Below are 15,999 nucleotides of genomic sequence, written 5' to 3'. Positions count from 1 at the left end.
GAGGTGAGGTGGATAAAGAGTCACTGGGATCTCTGAAAAATCTGCCCACATATTTCTTTTTTTTTTTTTTTTTTTTTTTTTTTTTTTTTTTTGATGCAAATGTTTTTATTTTGCCACTTAAACCACAGTTTCCTTGTGCTAGCCTGACAGGGGCAGGGATGTGGGCAGGCTGCTGGACTGTGGGTTATAGCAGGAACAGGAGGGTTAGTAGCAGGAGTGGTGAGATGCTCAGTGTGAGTGTCCAACACTTAGGGGAATATCATGCAGCCCAGGTGTACTGTTAGATGGGAAGAGCTGAGGCGCGGTTTCTTCTCATTCTGGTGAGGAATGGGTCCCATATAACCTAGAGCTCAGGAGACATTTCCAGTCCTGTTCCAAATGGAGCAGGCCAGTGGCAGTAGTCTTTCATTTACCCCTGTGGGGCTATCTGTCTCCAGTCTCTCCTCCTTCTTTACCTCCTGGGCCTTTTGGCAAAAGTCCCTGTAATTCCTGGGGAAGATAATGCTATTCCCAGCTCCTTCCCTGGATCAGTGTCTGATTTGATGGAGGTAGCTTGTAGGGCCTGGCTTCTTCCAGTTCCGGCGGATCCTGGCACTTGTCCTCCTGGAGTTCAGATACTGATCACCAGAAGCTGTCTCCGTGCTACCACTCTGTGGGTTGGCCAGTGGAGCGCAGGGCTCGGGGATTCTGAGCCGGCTGCAGTGGTGCAGTGAGTGGGCCAGTGGTTTCAGCCGGGGGGGCCTCTTCCTACGCAGCCTCCTCAAGGCTTCTGCCACACGGTGGTCTCCTGCACACTCCCAGATGATCTGTGCTCGCTCCTCAGCCAGCTGGTCCCCACTGCGCTGAAACAGGCCCTGGATCTGCAACAGCTCAGCGTCCTGGAAGATGTTGGCCGAGGCCTGCTTGCGGCCCCGGGCTTCGGCTGGAGCTTGCCAAAGGGGCGGCTCACTCACCACAGAGGCTGGGGTGCCCATCCTGGATGCTCTGGCTGCCCGAGGCGGGCCACCTGGGTCACAGCCGCGACTCGGGGAGAGAGCGCTCCCCGGCCGGGGAGGAGCCAATCCTCCTGCCCACATATTTCTGAGAGTCCTTAGACCATAGCTCCTATGAGCTCACAAATAGCCTATTCCAGTAGGACATCAACCTCTCTTTTCCTGCCTCGATTGAGGCAAAGAGCTCTTGAGAGGCCAAAGCTGTGAGGACTACCACTGTGGAGGGTAAATGTTTCTCACTGCTTTAAAAGTTCCCAAAGCAGAACTACTTGCTGCTTGAAATCCTTATTCTGGGGTGCCTGGGTGGCTCAGTTGGTCAAGTGTCTGACTCTTGATTTAGGCTCAAGTCATGATCTCAGAGTTATGAGATTAAGCCCCACTGCAGGCTCCATGTTCAGCATGGAATCTGCTTGAGATTCTCTCTCCCTCTTCCTCTGCCCCTCCCACTGCTCATGCTCTCTATCTCTCAAATAAATAAAAATCTTTTTTTTTTTTAAGATTTTATTTACTTATTTGAGAGCGAGAGAGAGAGCATAAGCAGGGGAGGGGCAGAGGAAGAAGCAGATACTCTGCTGAGCAGGGAGCCTGACCTGGGGCTTAATCCCAGAATCCTGGGATCACGACCTGAGCTGAAAGCAGACAGTTAACTGACTGAGCTACCAAGGTGCCCTTAAATAAATAAAATCCTAAAAAAAAAAAAAAAAAAGGAAGAAAGAAAGAGAAATCCTTACTCCATGAAAGAGAGCTAGAGGGATCCCTGGGTGGTGCAGCAGTTTGGTGCCTGCCTTTGGCCCAGGGCGCGATCCTGGAGACCCAGGATCGAGTCCCACGTCGGGCTCCCGCTGCATGGAGCCTGCTTCTCCCTCTCTGCCTGTGTCTCTGCCTCTCTCTCTCTCTCTCTCTCTCTCTGTGACTATCATAAATAAATAAAAATTAAAAAAAATAAAGGGAAGGTATCTATTAAAAAAGAAAAAAAGAAAGAAAGGGAGCTAGATATATGCAAAACAACCTCCAAAGGCCACAGGAACCATAAGATTGAAGAAAAAGGCTGACATGTACAGTTTGATAAGAAATATTTTATTAAGGGGATCTATGGACAGAAATGTGTCTTGGGAAACCAAAAGACAAGTATATATCCTCAACTTCACCTCTCATACGACCTGCTTTTATATCCTAGGAGCTGGGGAGTGCATGCTCTGGGACCACTAGGAGGAGAATGTTTGAAAGTAGGGCCTGTTTAGTCATATCTCCAGAGTATATTAAGGACATGAGGGTACAGTTCAGGGTTTGGATAAACAAAAAGAAAGGATATGTTTGTGGGCTTCAAGTCATGGAGTGGCCATCATGGTGGATTTGTCCAAGATGGCATCAGTCTGGGTTGCACATCCTACATTGTTTTCATTACACTTTCCCCCTCCAAAGGACTCAGACATGAATGTAGACTTAGAAGTGAACTCAGATTCTTTATCCTCTTACTCCTCCTGCCTGCCCCAAGCTCTAAGGTGATTCCCTACCCCCCCGGGATGGGGGGTCATGTTCATAATACCTTCAGTTTTTTCCTCAGTGAAGCAGACCCTGCCTTTTGGCTCCCCAGTGGCCATTCCCCCTTGTACGGCCCTAATCACCTCTGACCTTGTTCAGATATCCACACTCCTCTGAGAACTACTTTCCATAAAGAGCCTGGCCCCATAAGGAAGGTCACCATTTGTTTCATCAGAGGAGTCCCAGTGCCCCCTGTTAGTGATTGTTTCAAGCACAGACTTCACCTCCTCCTCCTCCTCCTCCTCCTCCTCCTCCTCCTCCTCCTTCTTCTTCTTTTCTTTTTTAAGATTTTATTTATTTATTCATGAGAGACACACAGAGAGAGAGGCAGAGGGAGAAGCAGGCTCCATGCAGGGAGCCCGATGTGGGCCTCGATCCCCGGTCTCCAGGATCACGCCCTGGGCTGAAGGCGGCGCTAAACCGCTGAGCGACCCAGGCTGCCCAAGCACAGACTTCTTATTAAGTTTTGTCCCATTTCTGTGAGGCTGAAACACTCAAGCTCAAGTTCATGAAGTGCACTGTCTTCAAGGTAAAAGCTGATTTCATTGCTTTGAATTCATTGCCCTCTGAATTCAAGCTTCTGTTTCTCTCTGGCCTGAGTGTTCCTTATTTCACTGCCAGCTCATTAGTGCACTTAAGAGGATTTTTTTTTTTTTTTTATCTAGAATTTGGTGTTGTTTTCAGAAGGAAGGTTAGTTAGGGTATCTCAGGCTGGGTACTATCAGAAGTGCTCCCAGTTTCTTAGTTTATAAAATAATGTTGTACTAGATCAGTGATACCTGACTTTTTGGGAACATGCACTGTGCATGCCCAAATCTCCTCAGATTCCCTTTACCATTCTTGTGCACCCAACCCTTCACTGAACTTTGTTCAGGGATCACCCTTGGTAAGTGGAAGCCTTTTCCCCCTTAGGAGAGCTGCAAGTGCCTGGCAGTTTAGGACCTACAGAGAGCTGCAGGGCACCTGGCCCATGGCCAATAACTGACAGGAGAGTACAAAAGCCCAGCTACTTTGTCTTGAGCAGGGAAAAGCCTAGAGATATAAAGAATGCTCTTGAGTTCTCCAAGGGTCAGACTGAGTATGGGGTTTCACACAAAATTACTCTCTTCCCTGGCTTCTTCCCTTTCCCCCACCATCCTGCTTCTCCTGCTCCCTTATTGGTTTCCCCTGGGAGCATTTCTTTCTTTCCTTTTTTTTTTTTAGATTTTATTTTCTTATTCATCAGAGACACACACACACACACACAGAGAGAGAGAGAGAGAGAGAGAGAGAGAGGCAGAGACACTGGCAGAGGGAGAAGCAGGCTCCATGCAGGAAGCCTGATGCAGGACTCGATCCTGGGTCTCCAGGATCATACCCCGGGCCAAAGGCAGGCACTAAACCACTGAGCCACCCAGGGATTCCCTCAGGAATGGGAACATTTCTTTCTCTCTTTTCTTTTCTTTTCTTTTCTTTTCTTTTCTTTTCTTTTCTTTTCTTTTCTTTCTTTTCTTTTCTTTCTTTCTTTCTTTCTTTTTTCTTTTCTTTCTTTCTTTTCTTTCTTTCTTTCTTTCTTTCTTTCTTTCTTTCTTTCTTTCTTTCTTTCTTTTTCTTTCTTTTTTAACATTTCTTTACTAAATCACATACATATGAATTTTCATTTCAGGATTGGCTTCTGGGAGAACCTGACCTAGAGTGTGGATTCCTTTGAGAATCTGATAAGTCATGTACACTGTCCCCAGAAAAATACACTCACACACATTCAAAGTGTTGTATATACCTTTTTGTTCCCATGGACTCAAGATGAAGAACTATAGACAAAATGATCTCTGGGGTCCCTCCAGAGCTAACTTTGCCATGTCTCCCACCCCATGTGTGTTTGAGGAGTTTAGCTTTGAGTTTCTAAATTGGGGTTTCAGGGCGCCTGGCTGGCTTGGTTGGAAGAACATGCAGCTCTTGATCTTGGGGACTGTAAATCTGAACCCCACACTGGGTGTAGAGATTAGTTAAATAAATAAGTAAATAAACTTTAGTAAATAAATTGGGGCTTCCAGGAGTGTGGGACCCAATATTCTTTTTATAAATTCCTTATCAGTTTAAACTAGTTAGCACTGGGGGCTCCTGGGTGACTCAGTCAGTTAAGCCTCTGCCTTAGGCTCAGGTCACCATCCAGAGTTCAGGGATCAAGTGGAGTCCCACATCTGGCTCCCTGCTCTGAGGAGATGGCCTCTTCTCCCTCAGCCCCCCCCCCCCCCATTCATGCTTTTTCTTTCTCTCCTTCTCTCTCAAATAAATAAATCTTAAAAAAATAAAAATAAAAAAAAATAAATAAATCTTAAAACACACACACACAACTAGCTAGCATTGGTTTCTGTTGCTCTTGACCATGAATCTTGTCAGGGACCCTGACTGCCACATGCTTCAGCAGCAGCTCCTGACGCATCATGCTGGTTTTGCTCATGCCCTCTTCTCTGCCTGGAGTACCCTTCCTCTTCCTTTTCATCCAACTGCTATATATATTTAATGTTACCTCTGACAACACCTCTTCCAGGAAGCCTTCCCTGAGATCTGTTTATGGGTCTATCTCTCCCTCTGTGGGTACATTCCTCAAAGGTAAGGACTGTGCTTCGTTCTTTTTAGTAACCTCAGCATCTAGCTCAGGACCTGCTACAAAACATTTGTAGGACACATTCGTGACTACAGGTTATCTGTGGTGGAGACAGGGCTTGATCCAGTTTTTCTGGCTTCAAAGCCTGTGTGTTTTCTACCTTAGATCCCAGGAGGCAGGGTGGGGGCAGTTTTTAAGAGTTTTTAAGTTTTTAAGAGTTCCCTTTTGCCTCAGACGTTGCTGAGGCTGTAGATGCTTCTCTGGAGGCCATAGCACAGCCTGGGGGGCCTGGTGCCTCCCTGTGCCCACACTTTATGTGCCCTCGGTTGGAAAACAGAAGTGGGCAGGATGCAACCACCTCCCTGAGGAGCCCCCTGAGGGAAGTGGTTGCATCTGCTTCTGTTCCCGACTCCCCAGTGTGGGGCCCAGTCTGGCAGCCCTGCCGACCTCACTCCCACCTGCCTGGGGCTGCGCGGTGCCCCTCCATACTCCCCCCATCTCCCCCCATCTCCCTCCTCCCTCCCCCCCTCCCCCAGGCCGGAGCCGGGCACACCGGGCCGCGAGTGCCCCCCAGAAGTACCGCTCCTCGGGGCGGGGGGTGCCTGAGGCGAGGCCGCCGCTGCTCCCCGGGGACTCGGGGTCCCCCCCCGCCCCCCCCCCGCCAGGCCCGGCGCAGAGCCTCCGGCCTGGGGCGCTCAGGGCTCTGGCCTCCGCGGGGGGCCTGGCGGGGCTGCGCTGCGGGCTGGAGGGAACCGGTCGGTCCTCCGATGGGGCCTGGGCGGCGGGGGAGCCCGGGGGCGCGGCGAGGGGGCGCCCTGCCCAGCGCCCGGCTCTCGGGGCGCCCTCCCCGGGCCGCGGGGCCTTGCGCGGACGCTGCGCCCTCGGGAGGGAAGCAGGGGCGCCCTCCGCCCCGGGCCACCGGCCCTGCCCGACACGCGGAGGGGGGCTCCGGCTCGCTGCCCGCCCTCGGGGCCGGGGTCGGGGCCGGGGTCGGTCGGGGAGGCCGCCGATGCGCCGCCGGGGGGCCCCCGGGAGGACCGAGGGCGGGGCGGGGCGGGCCGGCCCGGGGCGCACCTGCCTTCTCAGCGCGCGGCCCCGCACCCGGCGGCCTGGCGGGGAGCAGGTGCAGCGGCGCCGGGAGCCGCCCCCGGAGCTCGGAAAGGCGGACCCCGCGCGCCCGGTCCCGGCGGCGTCTGGGACCCCCGCGGGCGCACCCAGGCCCCGCAGCGCCCCGGCAGCCGGCGGCGTCCTCCCCAGCCCGAGGGCCGCGCCCGTGGGAGGTCACGGCAGGGGCCCCGCTCGGCGGAGGCCGGTCCCCGTGGCCGGGAGCTCGCTCCTCCCGCCTCGCTCTCGGAGCCCCGTCCCCTCCCTGCAAAGGCGCGCCCTTCGGGAGGGCAGGATGCATTTTTGAGGTGAAACGTTGTAGGACGGCCAGGAGTGGAAAATATTAAAAGCCCACTGGCGCCAACAAGGTTCACTCGAGGGCCAGAAAGTCCAGAAAAGAGGAAGAACGCTCCCCGTGGTGAGGGCCCTAAGACTGGCGGGATCCACCGGGCTCCCACATCCTATATCCCAGCTGTCTCCATTTTCAGGGTTAGAGCAAGCCTCTCGGGGCCAGAGGAAGGTCCTGGAGTGTGACCCCAAGGGGAAAGCCCCATGGGTGTATTAAGTTTGGTTTACCTCACACTCCAGAGGAGGGTGGTAGGCACAGGGTCATTAGGGCCATTGAGGGTGGAATGTCTTACTGGGAGCACATGAGGCAAGGTCCACCCAGTCCACACACAGGTTCTGAACATTCCAGATGCTGGGATGCCAAAAGAGCAGGATGTGGTCTCTTGTCCTCTAGAGACTTCACCATGGAGATGGGGCAGGCAAGAAAGCAGTGTCAGTAGAATGTGATAATCTTTCTTCCTGGAAAAGTGCTCAGGGTACAGGGCTTGTAGAAGACAACAGAAGGGCAGTTAGCCCAGTGTGGGGCTATGAAGAGGGGTTCCTGGAGGAGGTGGCACCTGGCCAAGTCTTGCTATAAATAGATACTATGAGAATGTGCACAAAGCTGGTGAGGGGGGTACATGCCCTTGGGAGTCTATCTCTGGGGGGGGGGGGCGGTTGGAAAAAAAGACACTTGCTGAGACATAAGCAAATGAACTCATTCTCCCCCTACCCTCTCTCCTTTTCCATTGCCCATCACAAACACACTTGTAGTAACAATTTACACACAAACACACACACACATGCACAAGGTAGTGGAGAATGTTCTAGAATTCTTCTCAGTGAGAGAGTTGTTCCTGTAAAATAATGACTTCAGGAGGAACTTAGGGAAGAAGATGAGGCCCCTGGTGGCTGGGGATCTACAGGGATGGGGCTTCAGAGGCTGGGAGAGCCGCTCTGTTGAAAACAGAGAGAAGAGTCTGGAGGGATTGGTTTAAGGAGAATTGATGGGAGAGGAAGAGGAGGGAGCTTTAGAGTCAGCCAAATCCTCTCTGAGGTCTGGAGAGGGAAAGTGAAATGCGTATAATTACACTGCGCTTGGGGATCAGAGCTAAGTGTGGGCATATATACACATCACAACACACCTGGTCAGGTTTGCATGCTCCCGCATGGCCACTTGCATTATAGGCACAGGGAGTTATGCACACAGCCATTCCACCGACACAGGCACTGTCCCCTGGGTTGCTGTCATTTACATTTCAAGCTGCCCTGATCCCTCATTAAGCTGAAGCAGTTGGGTCAGGCCTGCCTGCCCACTTTCCCCACCCACTCTAGCCCTCATGCATCACGAAGCCCATAGTGGGAAGTAGAGCATTCAGGAACCTGGGATCACACTGCCTGTGGGGCTGCTCTAAGTATTCCCTGGAGAGTCCATCAAGCAGACAGGAGGTTCACCCCAGAACTGCCTCGGGGCTGCCCAGGCATCAGGAGTCACAGTTGGGAAGGATGTCCCAGTGTCTCAGGACAGAGCCAGAGGCCTCACTTGACCCAGAAGTGGGACAGCAGTCCCCTAGTTTCACATCTCAGAGAGATGCTAGGGAGCCTACTGAATGTAGAGAGGGGCCGACATTTGGAACAGGAGATCTGGGTTCCACCTAGTTCTGACTCTGCCTCCATGAAAGGTCTTGGGTAAGGCCTCTCTCCTCTTTGAGATCTATGAATTTATGTTGTTGAGCCAGGTACTAGGGACACAGAGAAAAGGAAGACGCAGCCCTTACCCTTTAGGAGCTCAAGTGAGGGAAGACACAGCATTCCCAGGTGGAACAAAGAGCTTTCAACTCATGGTGGAGCTAAGCGAGGCTGAGCAGACTCAGAGGGAGAAGAGAAATGTGACGGAGTGCTTAGGGCATGTGTGTGCATGCTTCAGAAATGAGGACAAACCCTCATACTGCACTGGTAACCCTCATGGTACCACCACACCTCAAATCCCCTTTTATTTATTTTTTATTTTTTTTATAATTTTAACATGTTTAACACTCAGTCATTTTTTTTTTATTTTTTTATTTATGATAGTCACACAGAGAGAGAGAGAGAGAGGCAGAGACACAGGCAGAGGGAGAAGCAGGCTCCATGCAGCGGGAGCCCGACGTGGGATCCGAGCCCTGGGCCAAAGGCAGGCACCAAACCGCTGCGCCACCCAGGGATCCCTCAAATCCCCTTTTAGCTGTAACTACCCATCCACAGTCTCCTCCTTGAGGAAGCAGTACCATCATGGGGTTTGGCTAGGAGAGACCACTGATAGACTCAGGGTGAGCATCTGACTTAGGTACAGCCCATCCATAGGCTAGCTGGTGACTGGTGAAGGCCTTCATGGGAAAGGCTTCACCCTATAGGGGTGAGGATAGGAACTAGCTGCGTTCAGCAGCATGGTTCTGCTGAGATTTGACCTATGAAAATGCAGATGAACCCATCTGGAGTAAGAGGCAAGTGGATCTGCCACAAGGAGAGAAGCAGACACATCCAGGAGGAACACCAGGCAGCCTGAGAGGGGCCCAGCCCCAGCTCCTGACTTTGGCTATTTCTTTAAGCTTGCTTTCCTGCTTGCTTGCTTGCTTTTTTTTCTTTTCTTTCTTTCTTTTTTTTTTTTTCTTTTCTCAGAATGGTCTGTTCCCAGAAGTGCATATCAGTTAAGGAGCCCTCTCATTCCCCTGGCATCCCAGAAAGCAACTAACATAACGCTCTCCATCAACTTGTATGAGAGGCCATTGTGGAAAAATGGAAAGATCAGAAGACTGGAAATTAGGAGACCCAGCCTGGGTTCAAATTTATAAGCTTCCCCAAGATCCAGGTCTTGGCAGAAGTCTTTTTCCTTTCTTAAAGTAATCTCTATGCCCAACATGGGGCTCAAACTGACAACCCCAAGATCAAGAGTCACATGCTCAACCAAGTGAGCCGGCCAGGCACCCCAGCAGAAGTCATATACCTTGCACAATGTGCTTTTTCCTTCACCAATTATGATCAGGCTAAAATGAAAATCAATAGCAACTTTGACAGGTGAAAGCAGCAGAAAGGTAAAGGTGGCTGACACTTTCTCAGGGTTTTCTCTCTCTGTTTGATGGAGACTGATTAGTTGAGTGTAGAGGACTCAAACTCTTTGACCAAGGAGCCTCCAGGGATATATGAGAGTCATTAGAGAAGAGAGACAGTTCTGGACCTAGATTGTGGTTGACAGTCATTGCATCCTGGTGCGGTTCTCAGCAGACTCGTGTCTCAGTCCTGGGAGAGCAGAGGGGCTATAAGTAAAACCTAAAAGAGCTGTTCCATTGAAAAGTCTGTGTCTTATTCAGGCATAAATAGTCCCTGTTTTGGGATCAGATAAAAGAAGCATTCATTCCTACTATGCTACTGACTTTTGTGTAAGAAAGCCCAGGGTGCTGGCCTCAATGACTCAAAGAGCCGTACTGTTAAATATATATATAGATAAGGGTTGTTCAAGAGAAAGGAGTCTTTTCAACAAATAGTGCTGGAACAATTAGACATTCACATACAACAAATAATAATAATCATCATCATCATCATCATCATCATCATCATCATCTTGGCCTACACTTTGTACTATATGCCAAAATTAAATAGAACCATAGGTAAAACCAAAAACTAAAAAACTCCTGGAGAAAACATAGGAGGAAATTTTTGTGGCTGTGGATTAGGCAAAAATTTCTTATATCTAACACCAAAAGCACAGTCCACAAAATGAAAAATTGATAAATTGGACTTTATCAAAATTAAGAACTTCAGCTCATCGAACGACACTGTTAAGAAAATGAAAAGCAAGCTACAGATCGGGCAAAAAAATTTTTCAAAATACATATCTGATAAAAGACTTCTATCCAGAGTATATATATTCAATACAGGTTTCCCCCATTATCTGAAGGTAGAGGGATCCCATAAAAATTTTCATAAGTCAAAATGGTGTAAAATGAAGAATCAATTACCATTAATTCATATGGAAAAAAGTTTGAGCCTTCCCAAACCAAAAAGTAATCTCTTTTAGGATTTTCTGGTATCTTAGGAAGCCAGGGCGGTTTGCTGCTGAGATGCTGAGTGTAGTTCCTGGGGAAGCAGCAGGGCGGTGCCAACTCTCACTGCTCCAGTGAACCCCTACAAAACAGAGCATTATTTTTGCTTTTTTGTCACTTTTTGTGAAATTGACTATTGTCTTTGGATTTCATTCGGTTAGCAAAAACAGGTACTAATGTAGGTCCTTTTGTAAAAGTGAACTGGCATAAGGTGAACTTTTGAAAAGGGAGGGATACTATAATAAGAGAACAATTCAATTACAAAATAGGAAAATATTTGGACAGACTCTTCACCCAAGAAGATATATGCACAACAAATAAGTTTAAAAAGGATGCTCAACATCACTGGTCACCATAGAAATGCAAATTAAAACTGCAATGAAAAACAAACCTGAAACTGTGGACAAGAATGCTGAGCAACTGAGTCTCTCATATATTGCTGGTGGGAATGGAAATGATCTACTACTCACTCTGGAAAACAGTTGGGCAGTTTTTTTTTTTTTTTTTTTTTTAAGATTAAACATATGCTTAACATTTAACCCAGCAATCTCACTCCTTAGGTATTTACCCCAAAGAAATAAGAAACATGTTTACACAAAATCTGTACACAAATATTTATAACTAAAATGTAACTGCTAACAAGTGGAAACAACCCACGTGTTCTTCAAGTGGTGAATGGATAGATTAAGCTATATATGGCCACACAATGGAACACTACTTGGCAATAAAAAGGAATGAGCGGTTGGCACATTCAACAACACGGATGATTATACTCAATGAAAGAAAGCAAGCTTAAAAAGCTCATACTAAAGGATTCCATTCATATGACATTCTCAAAAAGGCAAAACTGCAGGGAAAGAGAGGGGCTGACTACAAAGGGAACCTCTGAGGTGCTTGGAAGTATTTCAAGTCTTGACAGGATGGTGGATTCCTGGTTGCTTGCATTCATCAAAACTCACAGAATTATGCATTCAAAATGGCAAATTTTACCATATGAAAATTATGCTTCAATTTTTTAAAATGCAGAGAGGGATTCAAATGTCTTCTTCCCTTTCTTTGCCTTTTTTTTTTTTTTTTTTTTTTTTTTTTGCCTTTCCGGTCACTGACCAACATTCTGTCCTCAAAGCTCTTATTCTTCTGCTGGAGAGGGAAATGCCCCAATCCAGCCTCCCTGAGTGCTTCTTGGCTTCTGGGAACAAAAGGTCAGCCCACTAAGAATGGGGTCAGGGCCCACATGTCTGTCTCTCTCCCTCTTTCCCACCCGATCTGGCTAAGCCTACTCACTACAGCCTTCCTAACCTCCGTTCCCCTTGCACCCTCCTGCTCACCCTGGCTGTTGGGAGTCACAAATCTTTATGGCCCAGGTGCTGTGTGGGTGAGAAAGAGTCTGCTTGGAAAGAGGGAGGATCCTCACAGTCAACTTTCCATAGCTCTAGCCCATAAAACAGCTGTGTGTCCTGGGAACTGAAGACCAGAGAGGACTTCTACCCAGCATCCACCTCACCTCATCCCTGAGCGAGGCCGCCCCCATCACTGCCGCAGGCTCTTTCAGACTGCCAACATCGTGGTCAGAGCTGAGGCCATACCACACACAGAGCGACCTGGGCCTTCTTGAGGGAGTCATGAAAAGAGGCCTCGGGTCACAGGAAACAAGCAACAGAGTCTGGTAGATACTCGGGTCTAGTTTTATGAACAACCAGGGCAAACACGTCATGGTGAGTGTGACAAGTCAGAGGAGGGGTATGTGAACACTCTTGAGAGATCACCCTAGTAGGATCACCCTAATCCTACACGAAGACTGTGACTCAAGATGTTTCTGAGAAATACTGGGGGCACCATGATGTCCATGTATAGAATATGAACTCACAGGTTCATTCAATAAACACCACAATGTCACTGGGTACGAGCAAACTGTAGAGGTGTGGTGAAGATGCTGTGGTGACTGTGAGCACACCATGGCAAGCTTGGTGAACATCAGGAGACATAGTGGGAATCTCCTAGTCAGTGGTGCAAATAGTGGGACATGAACATATTGTGGTAAATATGGTGAACTCTAGAGACGCTGCCTGTGAACATGAGTCTGTGACAGTGGTGAATACACCATGGGGATAGAGGGGTGACCCTGTTTTAAGCTGGGGGAGCATTCTGTGGTGACTACAGTAGGCACATTAGGTAAGGTGGAGTGCTCTACTGGACATGTTTTGGGGTATCTGCTGGATTCATAGTCCATTCTGAGGGAATCTGCTCCCACCCAAGAGCTGCGCAAAATAAGACAAGGTGCTGACAGGTTTGTTTCTCTTTCTTCCATGCCCTAAACTGGAGTTATTATGGTTGTTCGGTTTTGCTCAGCTCTTCTGGGGTGTGTTACAAGGAGGGGAGGTGTCATACATGGGTAGGTTTGTAATGGAACTAATGGAGGGTAAAGTCTCTGGGTTGATAGCTGTGAAAGTGGTCTCTCGGTATCAAGACTCAACTCCTGATATCAAAGTTAGTGATTAGACATTTTGGGTCAACTCCTCCTGGGATAGAGTGCTTGTGTTTGTGCTTGTGTTTTCAGTAGATACACGTCATTTTTTCCCTCCCCACATCCATTCTTCCTACTTCCAATGACAGCACCACAATTTTCTTTTGGGAAAAATCAGTCCATGTGACTCCAGTGGGGCTGATCTACCCCTGGCTCCAGAAAGGAGCTTATCAGAACTTTCCATCCCATAGTTATAGGGACTGGGTCAGGAATGGGTCAAGGAGGACCTCTCCTAGAACTTTTGCTGGAACAATTGGGGAAGAGACATTTTCCTTCTGCTGGAGATTTGAGATGTGCTAAGAGGGAGCCTGGAGCTTCTGGAAGATACTACATGGAAATAGCTTCTACTTTAGGTACTACTGCTGTGTAACATACTACCCCAAATCTCAATGGCTTAAATGACCTATAGGTCAGGATTTCATGTAGGACTTTAGTGGATAATTCTGCTTTTTGTGAGTTTATTTGAGGCCATTCAGTGGTACTCATCTGGTAGAAGGGCTGGTCTGGTCTGTCTCAGGTAGCTTCACTCACATGTTTGGTGCCTTGGTGGTGAGGGATGGAAGTCTGGGCTCAGCTGGGACTACTGACCAGAACTACACCAGGCCCCTCCAGGATGGTGGTCTCAGGGTAGTTGGACTTCTCATATGGCAGCTGGCTTTCCCCAGAGCAAATGTTCCAAGAGATCCAAGAGGAAACGATGTGACCTTTTGTGACTGGCCTTAGAAGTCCACCTCATTCCTGGTTGCAAGCAAGTCATAGGCCAGCTCAGACTCAAGGGGGTGGGGGGAATTAGATTCTATCTCTTGATAGTGGAATAGCACAGTCACATTGTACATGAACATGTGCAATGGAAGCTATTTTTGTAGCCGTCTTTGGAAAATACAGACTGCTACACCATCCTTGAGAATAAAACCATCTCAGAGGAAGCTGTTGAGATATGAGAACAGCCCTAATGCTGTCTGAGTGCCTGGATCCAATTTTCCCCAGGACTACAGTTATGAGAGCCATTGGATTCCTTTTCTGCTTAAACCAATCTGAGTTTGTGCTTTTGCTGCTTGCAATGGAAACAGCTTTTGCTCTTACTGTGCCAGTTATCTATTGCATTATGACAAACTACCCCCAAACTCAGTAGTTCATTTAATAATAGTTTATTATTTCTCATGATTCTGTGGGTTGGCTGGGCCACTCCTCGGCTGATCTTATTTGAACTCATTCATGCAACTGCTGGAGTGGAAAGTTCAAGAAGGCCTCATTCACATATCTGGCTGCTGGCTGGGAGCCTCAAGTTCTCCTCCATGTAGTCTCTCATCCTCCAGTAGTATAGATTGACTTGCTTACAGGGTGGTCTCAGGACAATGTTCCAAGAGAGTGAAGGTAGCCAGGTCTCTTAAGGCCTGAATTCCAGAATTTGTACAGCATCACTTCTGTTGTATACCTTTGCTCAAAGCAAGTGACAAAGCCAGCCCAGTTCAAAGGAGTGAGTAAATAGACTCCATCTCATACTGGGAGAATTGCAGAGAATTTGTGGCCACGGTATGATAGATGGATCATGTTAGATGGGAATATCTTTAGAGTAGAGGAAGCAGGGTATGTGTGCAAAGAAGGCAGAGCCAGGGTATTCTAGGCATGTTCTCACTGAGGAGCATATAGTTGGAATTTGATTTCGATGGTGGCTCCTCTGAGCTGAAGGCCCATGACAAGATCTACACTAGATCTCTGGTTTCTAGAGGCAACTTTGAGTTAAAACCTACAGTGTCTGAGTGACTTCACCTCTCGGAGCCTCAGATTCTCCTCTATAAAATGGGTGTGTGGGATCCCTGGGTGGCGCAGCGGTTTGGCGCCTGCCTTTGGCCCAGGGCGCGATCCTGGAGACCCGGGATCGAATCCCACATCGGGCTCCCGGTGCATGGAGCCTGCTTCTCCCTCTGCCTGTGTCTCTGCGCCTCTCTCTCTCTCTGTGACTATCATAAATAAATAAAAATTAAAAAAAATAAAATAAAATAAAATAAAATAAAATGGGTGTGGTCATCCCTGCCTCACAGATCTGCTGTGAGGCTGAAGATGATGACTGTGAATGTGCTTTGTAAATTAGAGTACCAACCACATGTGACTGAACATTGTTCTAGAAGGAATAATCAGGGATGGGCCTGGGTGGTCAGAGAGGGAAAGAGGGAGGAAACTGAGATAGGGCTCTGAAAGATGGAGACATTCACACCAATGGGGAGGAAGGGCTATATTTCAAGATGGAAACCCGAGGAGTAAAACTATAAAGGCGCAGAGACGGAACAGTGACAGACTGTACACAGGACAAGGAGAACAAGGTCAGAGAGTGAGCTCCCCCACTGCCCTGGACTCTGGGCTTCTGGGCTTCCGTGTACTGGGTCAGCAACCCCTGATGGGCACTCAGAGCTGTAGTCAAGTCCTCCTGTGCCCAGGAATCATCAGTAGCCTGTCGCTACCCAGGCCTGCAAAGCCTCCTCAGGCCACAGGGGGGTGATAAGGGGACTATGGGGGGGGGGGTCAGAGAGCATGCTAGAGGCAGAGCACCTTCTTCTGGAACCACTAGGATCATATCAGACCCTCCTCTCACCCCCACCCCCAACCCCCAGTGTTCCCAAGCTCCTTTCTCCTCAGCAGGGTGGGGACTGTGGCCATAGCCTCAGGACACAGGTGGCCTGGCTAAACTGGGCTCCAAGGCCCTTGATCCTCTGGACAGGGGTGGGAGTGATTGATGGGTTTCCAGTGTGTTCCAGGCAGGGGCTTGGAGCTGCTGCAGATTAGCCTGGCCTGCAGAAGCCCCAGATGACCACTTGTGGCTGGGGCTGACCTCTCCAAGCCAGGCCC

The 15,999-nt window shown here is 48.9% G+C and overlaps 1 protein-coding gene and 1 long non-coding RNA gene across 2 annotated transcripts in view; both read right to left on the bottom strand.

Moving 5' to 3' along the window:
* The window catches only part of LOC119877747, a 34,292-nt gene that overhangs the window by 15,327 nt on the left and 2,966 nt on the right, over nt 1-15,999 (bottom strand). The window contains exon 2 of the long non-coding RNA XR_005381785.1: nt 10,548-10,713. This is a non-coding gene — a long non-coding RNA (uncharacterized LOC119877747). The remainder of the gene's footprint in view (nt 1-10,547; nt 10,714-15,999) is intronic.
* On the bottom strand, nt 91-1,066 carry LOC119866917 (arginine vasopressin-induced protein 1). Its single transcript, XM_038580735.1, has one exon. The coding sequence runs from the start codon at nt 972-974 to the stop codon at nt 528-530; it is 447 nt and encodes a 148-aa protein (XP_038436663.1). The 5' UTR covers nt 975-1,066; the 3' UTR covers nt 91-527.

Source organism: Canis lupus, chromosome 30 (assembly GCF_011100685.1).
Source record: "Canis lupus familiaris isolate Mischka breed German Shepherd chromosome 30, alternate assembly UU_Cfam_GSD_1.0, whole genome shotgun sequence".
NCBI classification, from domain to species: Eukaryota; Metazoa; Chordata; class Mammalia; order Carnivora; family Canidae; genus Canis; species Canis lupus.
This window is presented reverse-complemented; position numbering and strand designations above follow the sequence as displayed.

What these genes read in the sequence shown, in the direction of transcription:
- LOC119866917 (XM_038580735.1), bottom strand. Translation starts at nt 974, where the DNA reads ATGGGCACCCCAGCCTCTGTGGTGAGTGAGCCGCCCCTTTGGCAAGCT.